We start from the raw sequence: 13,499 nt of genomic DNA, 5'->3' as shown, positions 1-13,499 counted from the left end.
TTTCAAAGAGGAGTGTGGGGTCCCTAATGCTCTTTGAGAATGCTTACTTTCTTGCCGACGTTTTATTACCCAACTAGGTAACCTCATCAGGGCTAGGGAGGGGAGGCGTGCGGGCGAGGCGAAGGCAGGAACGAGGCAGGGACAACAATTCCAAACGCTTTATTGTCTTGGTGATGCCGATACATTCTTGTGCTGGCGCGAAGAAGGGTTACAATCCCAGAGGGAGGCTGGCGACGCGTAGGTACACAGTCCACGGTCCCGTTTCCACCCCATGCAGCCCCCAAGGACTGGTCTGCCCCACTTCGGAGTCACTTGAAGCGGGCAAGGGAGTTCAGGGTAGGGTGGGGTACCAGAGGAACGGCACCCCGGTGGGAACTCACGGGAATAAAACTCCCCATCTGAGTCCTCCTTTGGTCATGGAGTTGAGATATGCCCCCCCCTCACCCTCAGCAACCCTTTAGCAAGAGGCCGAAGGAACATCTCAGCAACATCTATCGTCTCAGAGCCCCTCTGAGCTGGCACAGCCCCCCTCCCCATCCCATGGCAGGGCTCATTTTTTTTTTTTTTTTTTTAAAACCACCCCTCCTCTAGTATTTTCTTGCGAACCAAGGGAAGTGCGCGGTTCCACGGCTGGGGCAGCCGAGCACAAGAGGCTGCCTCCCCAAAGACCAAAGCGAGCTAATTTGGGATGGGTGGGGTCAGGAGCACAACCTGCCCTCTTTCCCTTCCCACGTCCCCCCCCCCCCCCGGCCACCTCCTTCGCAGCCAGAGGCCAGCTTTCTCTCCGTGACAAAACGGCGTGCAAAAAAAAATAAGTGAAAACACACGGCTCTCCGTGATCAGGCTGGGCTTTGCTGGTGGGGAACCCGAGGTGGAAGTGAAAGGACAACGTCCCCCCCCCAAGAGGGGTTTCTACTCGCAGCCCCGAGATTGGCTTGCCTTCAGCGGGGTGGAGTGGGTGGGGAGTGGGTCCCTAGGAACGAGGGGGAGGACGGGAAAAGCTGCTGCAATCAAATGAACTAGCCTGCGTTTCAACAACGTGGGGGGGTCACACAACACGTGAACTGTTAAGCTGATCTCCAGTAGATCTCTTGCAAGGCCCAGGGTCGCTTGTACCGTCAGGACTGAGCGTGGGTGGGTGGGGCTATGGGCTTCTTCTTTTTTTTTAAAAAAAAAAAACAGAATAACTTACAAGCCACAATCAAAACAACCTTGGTATAAAAAGCAGGTGCAGTGCAAAGTTGGCCGCCAAACCGTCCTGGTCCCATTTTTCTGGGGTGGGCGGCCCCACCCAATCCTTGGTGTGGTCCAAATTGCCAACGGCTGGCCTGCGGTGAGGGGGCACAGGTGCTACTCAAACCTCCCCCCCCAGAAGAGGAGGAGGTGAGTGGGGAAGAGTGGGGGAAGCTGCCCACCCCTCCTCGACTGCCCGTCCAGCCGTTTGAAGGGTGGGGTCTCTCGGAAGAGGAGAAGGCTACAGGTGCGCCTGACGCCGCTGAAGCTCGTGACGCCGCAGGTGGTTGTAGAGGGACTGGACGTAGGTGAAGACGCATTTCGCATCCGGACGTTTCCCCATGATCATCATGTCTTCCACGTCCACCAGCGGGACGCAATCCACCAGCATCCTGCAAAAGTCAAGGGAGACGGGTTCGATTCGGGGACGGGGCAGGACGAAGAGCCCAAACTGTCCCCCCCCGCACTAAGCTGCGATTGGGGCCAGAAGCCGGGATCCAACTCGATCTAGGACAGCGGTGTCAAACTCGATTTCATTGAGGAGCGCATCAGGGTTGTGTTTGGCCCCAGGGGGCCGGGGTGGGCGTGGCTGGGGTGGGCATGGCCAGATCGACGTCACTCGTGTTGGGGGCACGAGTGACCTGAGGCCTGAGGCGGCCTGAGCACCCTACCAGCCAAAATGGGTTCCCGAGCTCCGTTTTCGGCTGCGACGACCTCCTGCAACCCTCTGCCAGCGAAAACAGAGCTTGCAGAGGGTTGCAGGAGGCCGTCGCAGCCGAAAACGGAGCTCAGGAGCCCATTTTGGTTGGCAGAGGCACCGCAGGCTGGTCCTTTGCTGTTTCCAGGGCGGCCCCGCGGGCCAGATCTAAGTACCCCCGTGGGCCTTGAGTTTGACTCGCTGCGGGACGGAAGTTACATTAATATCGACGAAACGGTCCCTTCCAACTCTGTTACTGTTACCTTGTAGAACAGAATCGTGCAAGAAAGGAGGGTCAGGATGAAATGGGGATGGCGAAAATTAAAAATCATGTTTACATTATTTTACATAATTCATCTCACTTAACGACATCCACATCGGGCTGTTGGTCATAAGTTGAGGGCCACCTGCATACAAATTCAGCAGCAAAGTGTGAATAGGGACGTCAACTTTTCTACCCGCAGAGAACGTTGTACTGCAGAGCAGGGCCCCAGGGCATTCTGATAAAACACAGCTAACCATCCTTCCCTGGAGCAAAACGCCACTTGCAAAATGGTCAGGCTTCTAGTCCTCAGTGAGGCCGACCGGTGAACTAACGTCGTGGTTTTGTGGCCATCAAACTCCTTAAGATTTAGCCTTCGGAGGGGGGTGGGGGAAACCAGCCAAGGGCAAAAGGCAAAATGAAGGACCAGTGGGATGAAACCCATAATCCCCAGCCAGAAGATGTAAATCCCGAGATCTACAGCTCTGCTGCTCGGAGGGCGCCAGGTTGGCGAAGAGAATCCTCAGGGTGCCCACCAAACAATTACAGGGAGTTCTCACTTACCAACGGCTTTGCTTAGTGACCATTTAAAGTTACAGTGGTGCAACACCCCCCCCCCACTCCCAAGCTTTGCAACCAGTCCTCACACTTATGACTGTAGCAGCCTCTTGTGGTCCCATGAAACGGAGAAGCTGCTAGAAGCTGCTCCAGAAATCTCACATCAGGGTCCCCTGGCACCTCGCTTTAACAACCTGCACTGACTCACTTAACAACCTAGGAGGCCATAAGCCCATCGGGGTCGTGTGATGTTCCGCTTACTGACCACGGTGCTTGCCTGTCCCAATAGCGGATTCTAAACGGGCGCTATTCGTACTTCTGGAAGTAATTTGAAAAGCGTAGTTATTTATTTTTTAAAGCTTGATTGATTATACTTGAGTATTGACAGTATTTCTTGGGGTGGGGGGAAACTTCCCTTTCAGTGAATTTGTAACCTGTGGTTTAAATCAGCAAGGCTGGGATGGAGAAAACCAAATTTCCCAGCATAAAAGAGAAAGTATCCGAGATGGGAATGTGGTTTTTTCCACAACTGTACAAGAAGGGAATCCTTGTTGCTTTCTTCCAAAGAAGAACAGCCCTCACATCTCCTGGTGGTCTCCCATCCAATGGCTTTCTCAGCCTGGATGCCCCCCAAACCCCAATAGGGACCTGGGCCGCAGGGTCAATTCAGGCCCCAACTCAGTTATGCACAGGGAAGCTGGGGGGGGGGGGAAGAAGGCAAGAGAGGAGTTGATGGATGATACTCCCACCCCCCGCCCCCCACCCCAGGCAGTGGGGAAAGGCCTGGGCGAGCTCCAAGCGATCCAGGCTGCCCTTATAAAGCCATTGTTTAGCTCGCTCGGTGTGGGGCTTCTCGGCCTCCCAGGAGAAGGCAGGAGATGCTATTAACAAGGCCGGCCTGAGTCATTTTTTCCAGCTTCTCTGAGAACTTATAAGGTCTGGGCAAGGCACAGGTAGAAGAGGGACCCTCCGTCTCCTGTCCGGCTCCTGCCTCTCCCAAAATCCTGGGAAGGGACCCTCCGTCACCTGTCCTGCTCCTGCCTCTCCGAAAATCCTGGGAAGGGACCCTCCGTCACCTGTCCGGCTCCTGCCTCTCCCAAAATCCTGGGAAGGGATCCTCCGTCACCTGTCCAGCTCCTGCCTCTCCCAAAATCCTGGGAAGGGATCCTCTGTCACCTGTCCGTCTCCTGCCTCTCCCAAAATCCTGGGAAGGGACCCTCCATCTCCTGCCTCTCCCACAATCCTGGGAAGGAACCCTCCGTCACCTGTCCGGCTTCTGCCTCTCCCAAAATCCTGGGAAGGGACCCTCCATCTCCTGTCCTACTCCTGCCTCTCCCAAAATCCTGGGAAGGGACCCTCCGTCACCTGTCCGGCTCCTGCCTCTCCCAAAATCTTGGGAAGGGACCCTCCATCACTTGTCCGGCTTCTGCCTCTCCCAAAATCCTGGGAAGGGACCCTCCGGCTCCTGCCTCTCCCAAAATCCTGGCAAGGGATCCTCCGGCTCCTGTCCTACTCCTGCCTCTCCCAAAATCCTGGGAAGGGACCCTCCGTCACCTGCCTCTCCCAAAATCCTGGGAAAGCCAGCTACAGATGCTCCTTCTAATTGCCCCAGGAGGGTCTTTGAGGAAGCACCCCTCCTTTCCAGAACTAAAGCACCTTAAAGTTGGGAATCTCTGTGTTTCTCGCGAGCGCACGCAACCTCCCCGCTGAGAATACCCGAGGGGTCAGGAGGTGCATCTCTGGCCTTACATCCCCTAAACACAACCCCCCACCCACCCCCACCCCAAAGAAACAACCCCAGGAGAGGAAAGCTTCTCACCGTAGCGCTGAAGGAGGGGAGGTTTAAGATTTTTTGGTTTTGACCAAGCCTTTCTGAACCAGACAGCGATAGAACTCCTGGATGTACGTGTAAACGCACTTCCAATCCGGTTCCCTCATCCGGACCATGTCTTCCACGTCCAGCAACTGCGGGCATTCTGCCTGTGTCCTGGGGGAGGGGAGGGGACGGGGGGGGGATTGTGATGGAGGGAGGGAGGGAGGGGAAGAGGAAGCCAGTGATCACAGCCCGGACAAATTTGGGGGCGGGGGAGAGAGAAGAGAGAAAGAAATCGGACAAAGAAAGAAAGAAAGAGAGAGAGAGAGAGAGAGAAAAAAAAAACACAAGATACATAAATTCGGTCCACATTCTCGGTGACGAGACCCACACGTGCATGCAATGGGGTGAGCAGGCACGGACTCTCCACCATGCGATGCAAACAGAGAGGAGGGGGATGTTGGGGGTGCCAATGGATACGGGGTGGGTGGACTCATTCCTGAGCGAGATGCAGAAGAGAGGGGAGCGAAGGATGCGACGAATATCTAGACGGGACGGCCAGGACAGACAGACAAAAAGACAGAGAGGTGGATAGGACAGGAAACTGAGCGGGGTGCTCTTTGTGCCCTCCGTATCAGGGGTCCCCAACCTCTGGGCCATGGCCCACGATCGCTCCGTGGCCTATTCGCAGCCGGGCCACGTTAAGTCCCAGGCGGTTGAGGACTCACTCGCGCGAGCGTCGCAGGGGAGCTCGGCGTCCCACTCGTGCGAGCACCGTTGCTCACACACGCCCCTGCCCCTCCCACAAAACCACCCCCCACTTTTCCCCCTTCCCCACCACCCTCACCAACTGGGAAGGTTGGGGAACCCTGCTCTATACGGCAACATATAGAGAAGGGATGAGCGACTCGCTCTGTGTGTGCCCCATCCTTGGAAACGGGCCTCTGTACAGCCGGAGTGCGCCAAGCCAAGAAAAATGAGAAAGAATTAGGGGTGTGGGGGGAGGAGGGCAAGGCAGAAGCTGCACAGGAGGCCCCTGAGTTTGGGCCGTGGGAGAAGGGCTTGCTCGGTCTTGCGGTCTACACCTCAGACTCTCGGCGGAAGAAAGAGTAGGGCGGACAACGAACCACGCTGCAGTCTGGAGGCAGAACAGCCGGTCCCACTTGCCCGATTTCCCCAAACCCAATGGGTCAGAAGCCACAGGCAGCAGAGGGGGAGAGCTGGAGAGAGGCTAGTCAGGAGACACACACACACACACACACACACACACACACACACACACACACACACACGTCTCAGATTGGTTCTGCAAGTGCCACTATCCACAGGGCCACCAGACCCTGGAAAAATGCAGGAGGAGAGACGAGGACTCGCCGTTGCTCAGGGGAAGAATGAGAAAGGCCTTGGAGGGAGGAAGCACCAGAAGGGACAGGCAGAAAACAGCAAAAAAGGAAAAGGCAGAAAGTTTTCTCACGCACTCCCTTTCGCTGCCGGAGTAAAATCCTCGCCGGAAAGGCAAAAGCCGAAGAAAGCCACTGCCGTGCCAGCCGCTCCATAACTCAAACAGGCTCTAAGTCCCCCCCCCCCGTTCCCTCCATCGCATCCTACTCCAAGCTGCAACGGGAGCCCAGCTGGTGATGCCAACCTTACGACAGGGATCGCAGCTGCTTATCGCCCTTGGCCGATGATGCCCGCCTTCCTCCCCTCCTCCACATGCTCAGCTCCAGGCAGAAATGCACAACCCCCCACCCCCCATTTGAATGCATCCCAACCCCGACGTGTCGTCCTTCAGGAACGTCCGCAGGAGCCATTTCACGGACGAAAAAAACCACACGAGGGAAGAAATTTGAGGAATTCCAGATCAGAGAAAAACAGGAAAAATGCCCGGCATCGTGCCATCTTCACCCATCAAGGCATGTCTGCTTTTCCGACGTCCAGAATGGCTGAATTTGGGGAGTTCAGAAAACTATAGACGCCGATTTTGACATTCTGCTTCCAAAAACTTGCAGGGCGACAGCTCTCTTTTCGTTGGCCAAAATGTGATCTCCCGCCGGATCATATTCCTCTGCGTCTTTCCTAACTGGATCCCCCTCCCCGTTCTTTCGCCTAGCGGGCAGCTCTGGGGCCCTTGGCGAGCGAGTTGTGAGCGCTCCCACAAAATGGCCACGGCGGCAGAGTCCCTTTGACCAAGCGGCCTCGAATTTCTATCCTCAAGAAGACATCCGTCATCTTCTCCCCCCTCTTTTTTTTCATGCTGCCCAGTCGAGCGCCAGTCTGTTGAGGTTCACCATCTTATTTTGTGAAACAGGGAAGGGGAATTACCTGGGGGACCTTCTACCACTCAGCCTTCCATCCTTCTGAGGTGGGGTAAAACGAGGACCCAGATTGTTGGGGGCAAGAGGCTGACTCTGTAAACCGATTAGAGAGGTCTGGAAAGCTCTGTGAAGCGGTCTGTGAGTCTAGGTACTATTGCCCTTCATTCCTTCCCCCCCTCCCTCCCATTTATCCTTCCTTCCTTCCTTCCTTCCTTCCTTCCTTCCTTCCTTCCTTCCTTCCTTCCTTCCTTCCCTTCCCTTCCCTTCCCTTCCCTTCCCTTCCCTTCCTCATTCCTTCCTTCCTTCCCTCCCTCCCTCCCTCCCTGTGGTTAGAATGCAGCATTGCAGGCTAATTCTGCCGACTGCCAGCAGTTCGATCCTGACCAGGCTCAAGGTGGACTCCTTCCGTAAAATGAGGACCCAGACTGTTGGATAGGCTGACTGTAAACCATATGAGCAGGGGTCAGCGACCTTAAACCCTCAAAGAGCCACAAAGGTCCTAACCAGAAGCCCCCCGTTCCAATTCTGAAACCGATTGGAAGTCTGGTTCCCCCACCATAGAGTCTCCTCCTAGTGCGGTGTCCTTTTTCCTCTACCTGTCCTAACCAAAAGCCCTATCAATTGTGGAGCCGACCGGAAAACCCGCCCCTTGCCATAGAATCTCCTTCTGGCATGCCATGCTTCCCCCCCCAACAATCGGAAGCTCCTCTCAAAATAGTGGCACCAACCAGAGACAGGGAGCCGCAGCAGAGAGATGTAAGAGCCACATGCGGCTCCAGAGCTGCGGGTTGCTGACCCCTGAATTAGAGAGACGGCTAGAAAGCACTGCGAAGCGGTATATAAGCCTTAAGTGCTATTGCTATTGGGTGGGCTAGATAGGGGGAGGTCAGGAGCTCTTCTGGGAGCCAGCCAGCCTGCCAAGCTGGCCGGAACAGACCCTGCCCCGCAGAGGGATACCTACTCAGCTGCGGAGAAGGCCATCTCAAAGTTGTGCCTTCGGTCCTGGGGTGAGAGTTGCGTGTAATCAAAAGCCTCAGGGAAGAAGTTGTGGACGAGAGCGCAGAAGGCCATGCCGTCGCTCCAGCTGGAGGAGAAGTTCTGGATGTCCACGTGCTGCTCAAGGGGGGAGAGAAATGAGGTAAGGTAAAGGGAAAGGCTCCCCTCGCACATACTGTATGTGCTAGTCATTCCCAACTCTAGGGGGCGCTGCTCATCTCCGTTTCAAAGCTGAAGAGCCAGCGCTGTCCGAAGACGTCTCCGGGGTCATGTGGCCGGCATGACTCAACGCCAAAGGCGCATGGAACGCTGTTACTTTCCACCAAAGGTGGTCCCTATTTTTCTACTTGCATTTTTTTTTTACCTGCTTTCGAACTGCTAGGTTGGCAGAAGCTGGGACGAGTCATGGGAGCTCACCCCGTTCCGCGGCACCAGGGATTCGAACCGCTGAACTGCCAACCTTTCAATCGACAAGCTCAGTGTCTTAGCCACTCAGCCACCAAGAGGGCTGGGCCCAGGGAGGCCGCGGGAGACGGGCAGGGGGCTCACCTCGTAACCCCGCGTCTTGGCGCGGCACCAGTCCAGAAGCATCTGCTTGATGGTGTTGGCATTGGGGACCCCGAAGCTGGAAGAGCGCTGGACTCCACCCCGGGCCATCGCAGGGTTGGCGGGGCTGTGGAGAAGACAAAGCAGGAGTCTTGTAGCTGCTTTGGGGGCAGGCCTCCCGGCCAGCCCAGGTGCCTCCCAAAATGAGCATCCTCCGAAGTTTTCCCTGGACATCAACCAGAGTGTTGGTGGCCCCAAAGTGTCACTTGGGAGGGAGGGAGGAAAGGAAGGAAGGAAGGAAGGAAGGAAGGAAGGAAGGAAGGAAGGAAGGAAGGGAAGGAGAGACACAGAGGGAGGGAGGGAGGGAATGAAGGAAGGAAAGGAAGGGAGGAAGAAAGGAGAGATAGAGAGGGAGGGAAGGAAGGAAGAAAAGGAAGGGAAGGAGGAAGGAAGGAAGGAGAGATAGAGAGGGAGGGAAGGAAGGAAGGAAGGAAGGAAGGAAGGAGAGATAGAGAGGGAGGGAAGGAAGGAAGGAAGGAGAGACAGAGAGGGAGGGAGGGAAGGAAGGAAGGAAGGAGAGACAGAGAGGGAGGGAGGGAGGGAGGGAAGGAAGGAAGGAAAGGAAGGGAGGGAGGAAGGAAGGAAGGAGAGATAGAGAGGGAGGGAAGGAAGGAAGGAAGGAAAGGAAGTGAGGGAGGAAGGAAGGAGAGATAGAGAGGGAGGGAGGGAAGGAAGGAAAAGGAGGGAGGGAGGAAGGAAGGAAGGAAGGAGAGATAGAGAGGGAGGGAGGGAAGGAAGGAAGGAAAAGGAGGGAGGGAGGAAGGAAAGAAGGAAGGAGAGGGAGGGGAGGAAAGAAGGGAGAGAGAGAGGGATGGAGGGAAGAAAGGAGGGAAGAAGGAAGGAAGCAGGGAGGGAGGAGGGAAAGAAAGGGAAGGCAAGGAAAGGAAAAAGAAGGAAAGGAAAGAAAAAAGAAGGAAAGGGAAAGGGAAAGGAAAGGAGAAAGTCAGGAGCGAGAGCAAGTTGCTATATTTAGAACAAAACGAGGCACCAGCTGGATTAAAAGAGCCACAGGCTTGGCAGGAGGCGGCCTCCCTCGGGGACCATCTCGCGCTGGGAACTCAGCCGCGGAAAGGCCCTTGCAGGAAGAAGGTCCCTCCAGGAAGCCGCCAAGATGTCAGCTGAAGACAAGCCAGCCTCTTGTCTGTTTCCTTCCGGGAAGGTTTAGGCTGGGAATGGGGAGCAGAAATCCTTGGGGGGGGGAGAGAGAGAGAGAGAACATTCCGATCTCCAGCCTTAAAAAATCTTCAACATCTTACCCAACCCAACCGTTACAAATTACTAGATAACCCAGGTAGCAAAATGAGCTAACCTCAGTGGGGCTCCTTCAGTGGGGTTGGGGTGTGTGTGTGTAGGGGGGGGGGGCGGAAGAGGTCCGATGGATTAAAACGGAAGCAAGGTTGCTTTCAAAAGTAGATGACTTCCAAGATCCCTTCCAGTTCTGTTCTGATTGATTGATTGATTGTCATTCACATTTTGTCTCTCCTTTTGCATTCTTTATTCCACCATTTCTTTGATATTAGTGTAAGTTGGGAGCAAGTTGTCCCACGGCGAGTTGGCCATGGGAGTTGGCTATCGGAAGCTGGCTGTGGTGAATTGGTCATGGTGAGTTGACCATGGAGAGTTGACCATGGAAAGTTGACCATGTTGAGTTGGCCATGGGAAGTTGGCCATGGTGAGTTGGCCATCGGAAGTTGGCTGTAGTGAATTGGTCATGGTGAGTTGACCTTGGAGAGTTGGCCATGGGAAGTTGACCATGTTGAGTTGGCTGTGGTGAATTGGTTGTGGTGAGTTGGCCATGGAGAGTTGGTCATGGAAAGTTGGCCATGTTGAGTTGGCCATGGTGAGTTGGCCATTGGAAGTTGACCATGTTGAGTTGGCCATGGGAAGTTGGCTGTGGTGAGTTGGCCATGGAGAGTTGGTCATGGAAAGTTGGCCATGGGAAGTTGGCCATGGCAAATTGTCACAGACACTCCCCCAGCCAGAGGATCTCAGCACGTCCCATTTCTTCCCCCTCAAGCCCAGTTCCTCACCTCCCGCCCTCCTTCTCCAGCTTCTCGATCATGGCCTTGCGTGCCTGTGAGGCAGACATCTTGGGCATGGCCTGGGCCTTCATGATCTCCTTCTTCCTCTCGGCTTGGCGCCTCTCCAAGTCAGCTAGACTGCTCCCGGACCTGGGGCTCGGATCCTCCCGTTCGAAGATGCTGTGCCGAGGGGCGGAAGAAAGAGGAGGAAAAATGACAAAATGCCAGAGCAAAACAGGGATTCCTCCATCCCCTCCTTTCCAAGAAGACAAACGAATCAGCTTCAAGTACTTGGCGGGTTATTTATTAATTCAATTAAATAGCATCTATTGTCTCTTCCCTCCATCCGGCGGGGGGGGGGGATTCAGCTGGTTCGGACCGGTTCGGGTGAATCGGATGTTAATTTTAATCTGGTTCGCCGAACCGGTAGTTACAAGGACTGGCTGACTCCGCCCACCCCATCCCGCTCCTCCCAGGAGTCTCCACGCGGCCCGTTTTGGATGCGAGGTAAGTGCAGGGCCCCACGCGGAGGGCGAAAAATGGGTCTACCAGAAGTACCAGGAAGTCCAGAAACAGGCCCGCTTCCGACCACTGGAGGGCCTCCGGAGCCTGGGGAGGCTGTTTTCGCCCTCCTGGAGGCTCAAGGAAAGCCCTCGGGAGACTTGGGAGGGTGAAAAATGGCCCTTCCGGAAGTATTGGAAGTCCAGAAATAGGCCAGTTTCCGATCTCTGGAGGGCCTCTGGAGCCCGGGGGAGGCTGTTTTTGCCCCCCCCGGAGGCTCAAGGAAAGCCTCTGGAGCTCGGGGAGGGCATAAACGCCTCCCCCCGCCGCGGTGCAGGACACCGTGCAGGCCACGCCCCCCCCCCAGCAACCAGGCAGAGAATCCCTTGCTAAAATTTTTCAATCCCATCCCTGCCTCCATCCCCTTCCCCCCCCCAAAGGGATCTATGCGAGGTTTGGAAGGCCAATCAGGTCGGGAAAAACAGCCCATTGTGAGCAAAAAAACACCCCAACTCTTTCAATGGCTTCGGGGACCCTTTGAGCTCCAAAAGGCCCATCATGTTTATTTCGCCCGGGAGAGAAAAGTGGCAGAGGGTGCCACCTGCATCCTGCGTTCAACAGGACGTCCGTCCCTTTTGGATGACAAATTTGGGGGGTGGAGGAGGGGAGACAAGAGAAGAAAAAAAGAAGAAGAGAAAAGCATCTTGGAAGCAGAATTCGGAGGATTCAAGATCTGGAGGACACCGAAAGGCTCGGTCCTTTGGGCGAGGGGCGCAGAGGGCTGCTTGCCAACGCTTGGCTGTGCCAACTTGCAGAGAGCCGGAGGGTGGATGACGGCTAAGAATGCCCCCTTTCTTGCCTTTTGTGTTTTGCTTGGATTCGAGTTATTTTTAGCCTGGTTTTAATTCTCCGCCTGTTTTCAGAGTTGGCGCCAGCTGCTTAAGAGAGTCTTATTTAAAAGCAGGATATAAATAACACCGAAAAAGACATATGCAAAAGGACAGCTCCGCTCAACCACAGGCCTTGCGAGATAAGTTACCTGTCCTCTGGGTTCAGGTGGTTCTTTTTTTTGTTTTTTGTTTTTTTTGGTCCTTCGACTGTTTTGAGTCCCTTTGGATGGGGTGGGGGTGGAAGCTACAAATTCTCCTTCCTCTCCTTGGGTCCCCTTCTTGCCCAGCGCCAGAGGTAATCCTTACGGATCATCCGTGATTTTTTTTTCACTCATAACTTTTATTGTCTTTTTTTTTTTAACTGTGAGCACACTGGCACACGTTAAAAATGAAATTGTATTGCCCGTTCTCAAAACTGTGTATGTGTATGTATGTATGTATGCGTATATATATGTATATATTTATCTCTCTATCCCTTTCTATAATCTATCTTTCCCTCTCTATATATAATATATTTCTATTATCTCTCTCTCTATCTCTCTCTCTATCTATCTATCTCTCTATCTCTCTCTCTCTCTCTCTCTCTCTCTCTATATATATATATATATATATATATATATATATATAATCTATATCTATAATCTCTTCCTCCCTCTCTCTAATTTATATCTATCTATCTATCTATCTATCTATCTATCTATCTATCTATCTATCTATCTATCTATCTATCTATCTCTAGATAATATCTATAATCTCTCTCTCTAATCTATATCTTTAATCTATAATCTATCTCTCTATCTCTCTAATCTCTCTCTCTCTAATCTCTCTCTATAATCTATAATCTCTCCCTCTTTATCTCACTATCTCTCTATAATCTATATCTATCTATCGCACAGAGGTGGTGTGTCTGCCTTTTCTGAGGAGCTCACGCTTCCAGATACATAGGAGCCACTGCCAAATCTCAGCTAGAGACCAGAGTGAACATCCTGAATCAGCTGTGCGTACACCACACAGACACACACAGAGCCTCCTTTTCTTCATGCACTCTCTGAGCATTTCCTAAGCCAAGATTAGACTCCTGGGTGAGTCTGGCTGGGGGTTTGGCTGCACCTCAGAAGGGCAGCCGTGCAAGACTCAGAAGATTTGAGTAGGGGGGGCGGTCTTACCTGCCCACTTTCTTGGAAGACGACGAGCTGTAGGATTTGGTCTGGACAAAGTGTTGCCATCTTCTAGAAACAGGCAGGAAGAGAGAGAGAGAAGGAAATGACCTCCGGTCCAATAGAAGCATTTCCCCCCCCCCATGTTTTATTTGTTTGATTTATATAACATTCAATTTTCATCAAATATTGTGGGTTCAGGCTACAGTTATGTTTAAATAGTCACATTAGAGATCTTTGTTGCGATGTTCATCACCATCATATTGATTATATAATAACATATTTTAATATTTAACTTAACACTTAACATCATCTTCTCTAACAACTCTCCACTTTACCATTTCCTCTTTTCATATCTCTTCCTTTCTAACTTCTGTTTCTGTTATCTTGCCATTGATAGAATACGTCCCATATCAAAAAATATTCAGTTGCTTCTTTATCCTCAATTTA

General features: G+C 53.3%; 1 protein-coding gene across 1 annotated transcript in view; it reads right to left on the bottom strand.

The window, feature by feature from the left end:
* Positions 1-143: 143 nt before the first annotated feature.
* Positions 144-13,499, bottom strand: part of SMTN (smoothelin) — a 43,691-nt gene continuing 30,335 nt past the window's right edge. Inside the window, exons 15-20 of the mRNA XM_070951108.1 lie at positions 13,059-13,121; positions 10,511-10,681; positions 8,424-8,547; positions 7,840-7,991; positions 4,669-4,737; positions 144-1,625 (exon numbers count right to left, since the gene is read on the bottom strand). Coding sequence (XP_070807209.1) covers positions 1,475-1,625; positions 4,669-4,737; positions 7,840-7,991; positions 8,424-8,547; positions 10,511-10,681; positions 13,059-13,121 — 730 coding nt within the window. The 3' untranslated portion in view covers positions 144-1,474. The remainder of the gene's footprint in view (positions 1,626-4,668; positions 4,738-7,839; positions 7,992-8,423; positions 8,548-10,510; positions 10,682-13,058; positions 13,122-13,499) is intronic.

This window comes from Pituophis catenifer, unplaced genomic scaffold, assembly GCF_029215685.1.
Source record: "Pituophis catenifer annectens isolate HBS135680 unplaced genomic scaffold, rPitCat1.0.hap2 SCAF_10, whole genome shotgun sequence".
Lineage (NCBI taxonomy): Eukaryota > Metazoa > Chordata > Lepidosauria > Squamata > Colubridae > Pituophis > Pituophis catenifer.
Note: the sequence above shows the minus strand (reverse complement) of the source record. Positions and strands in the feature narration are given on the sequence as shown.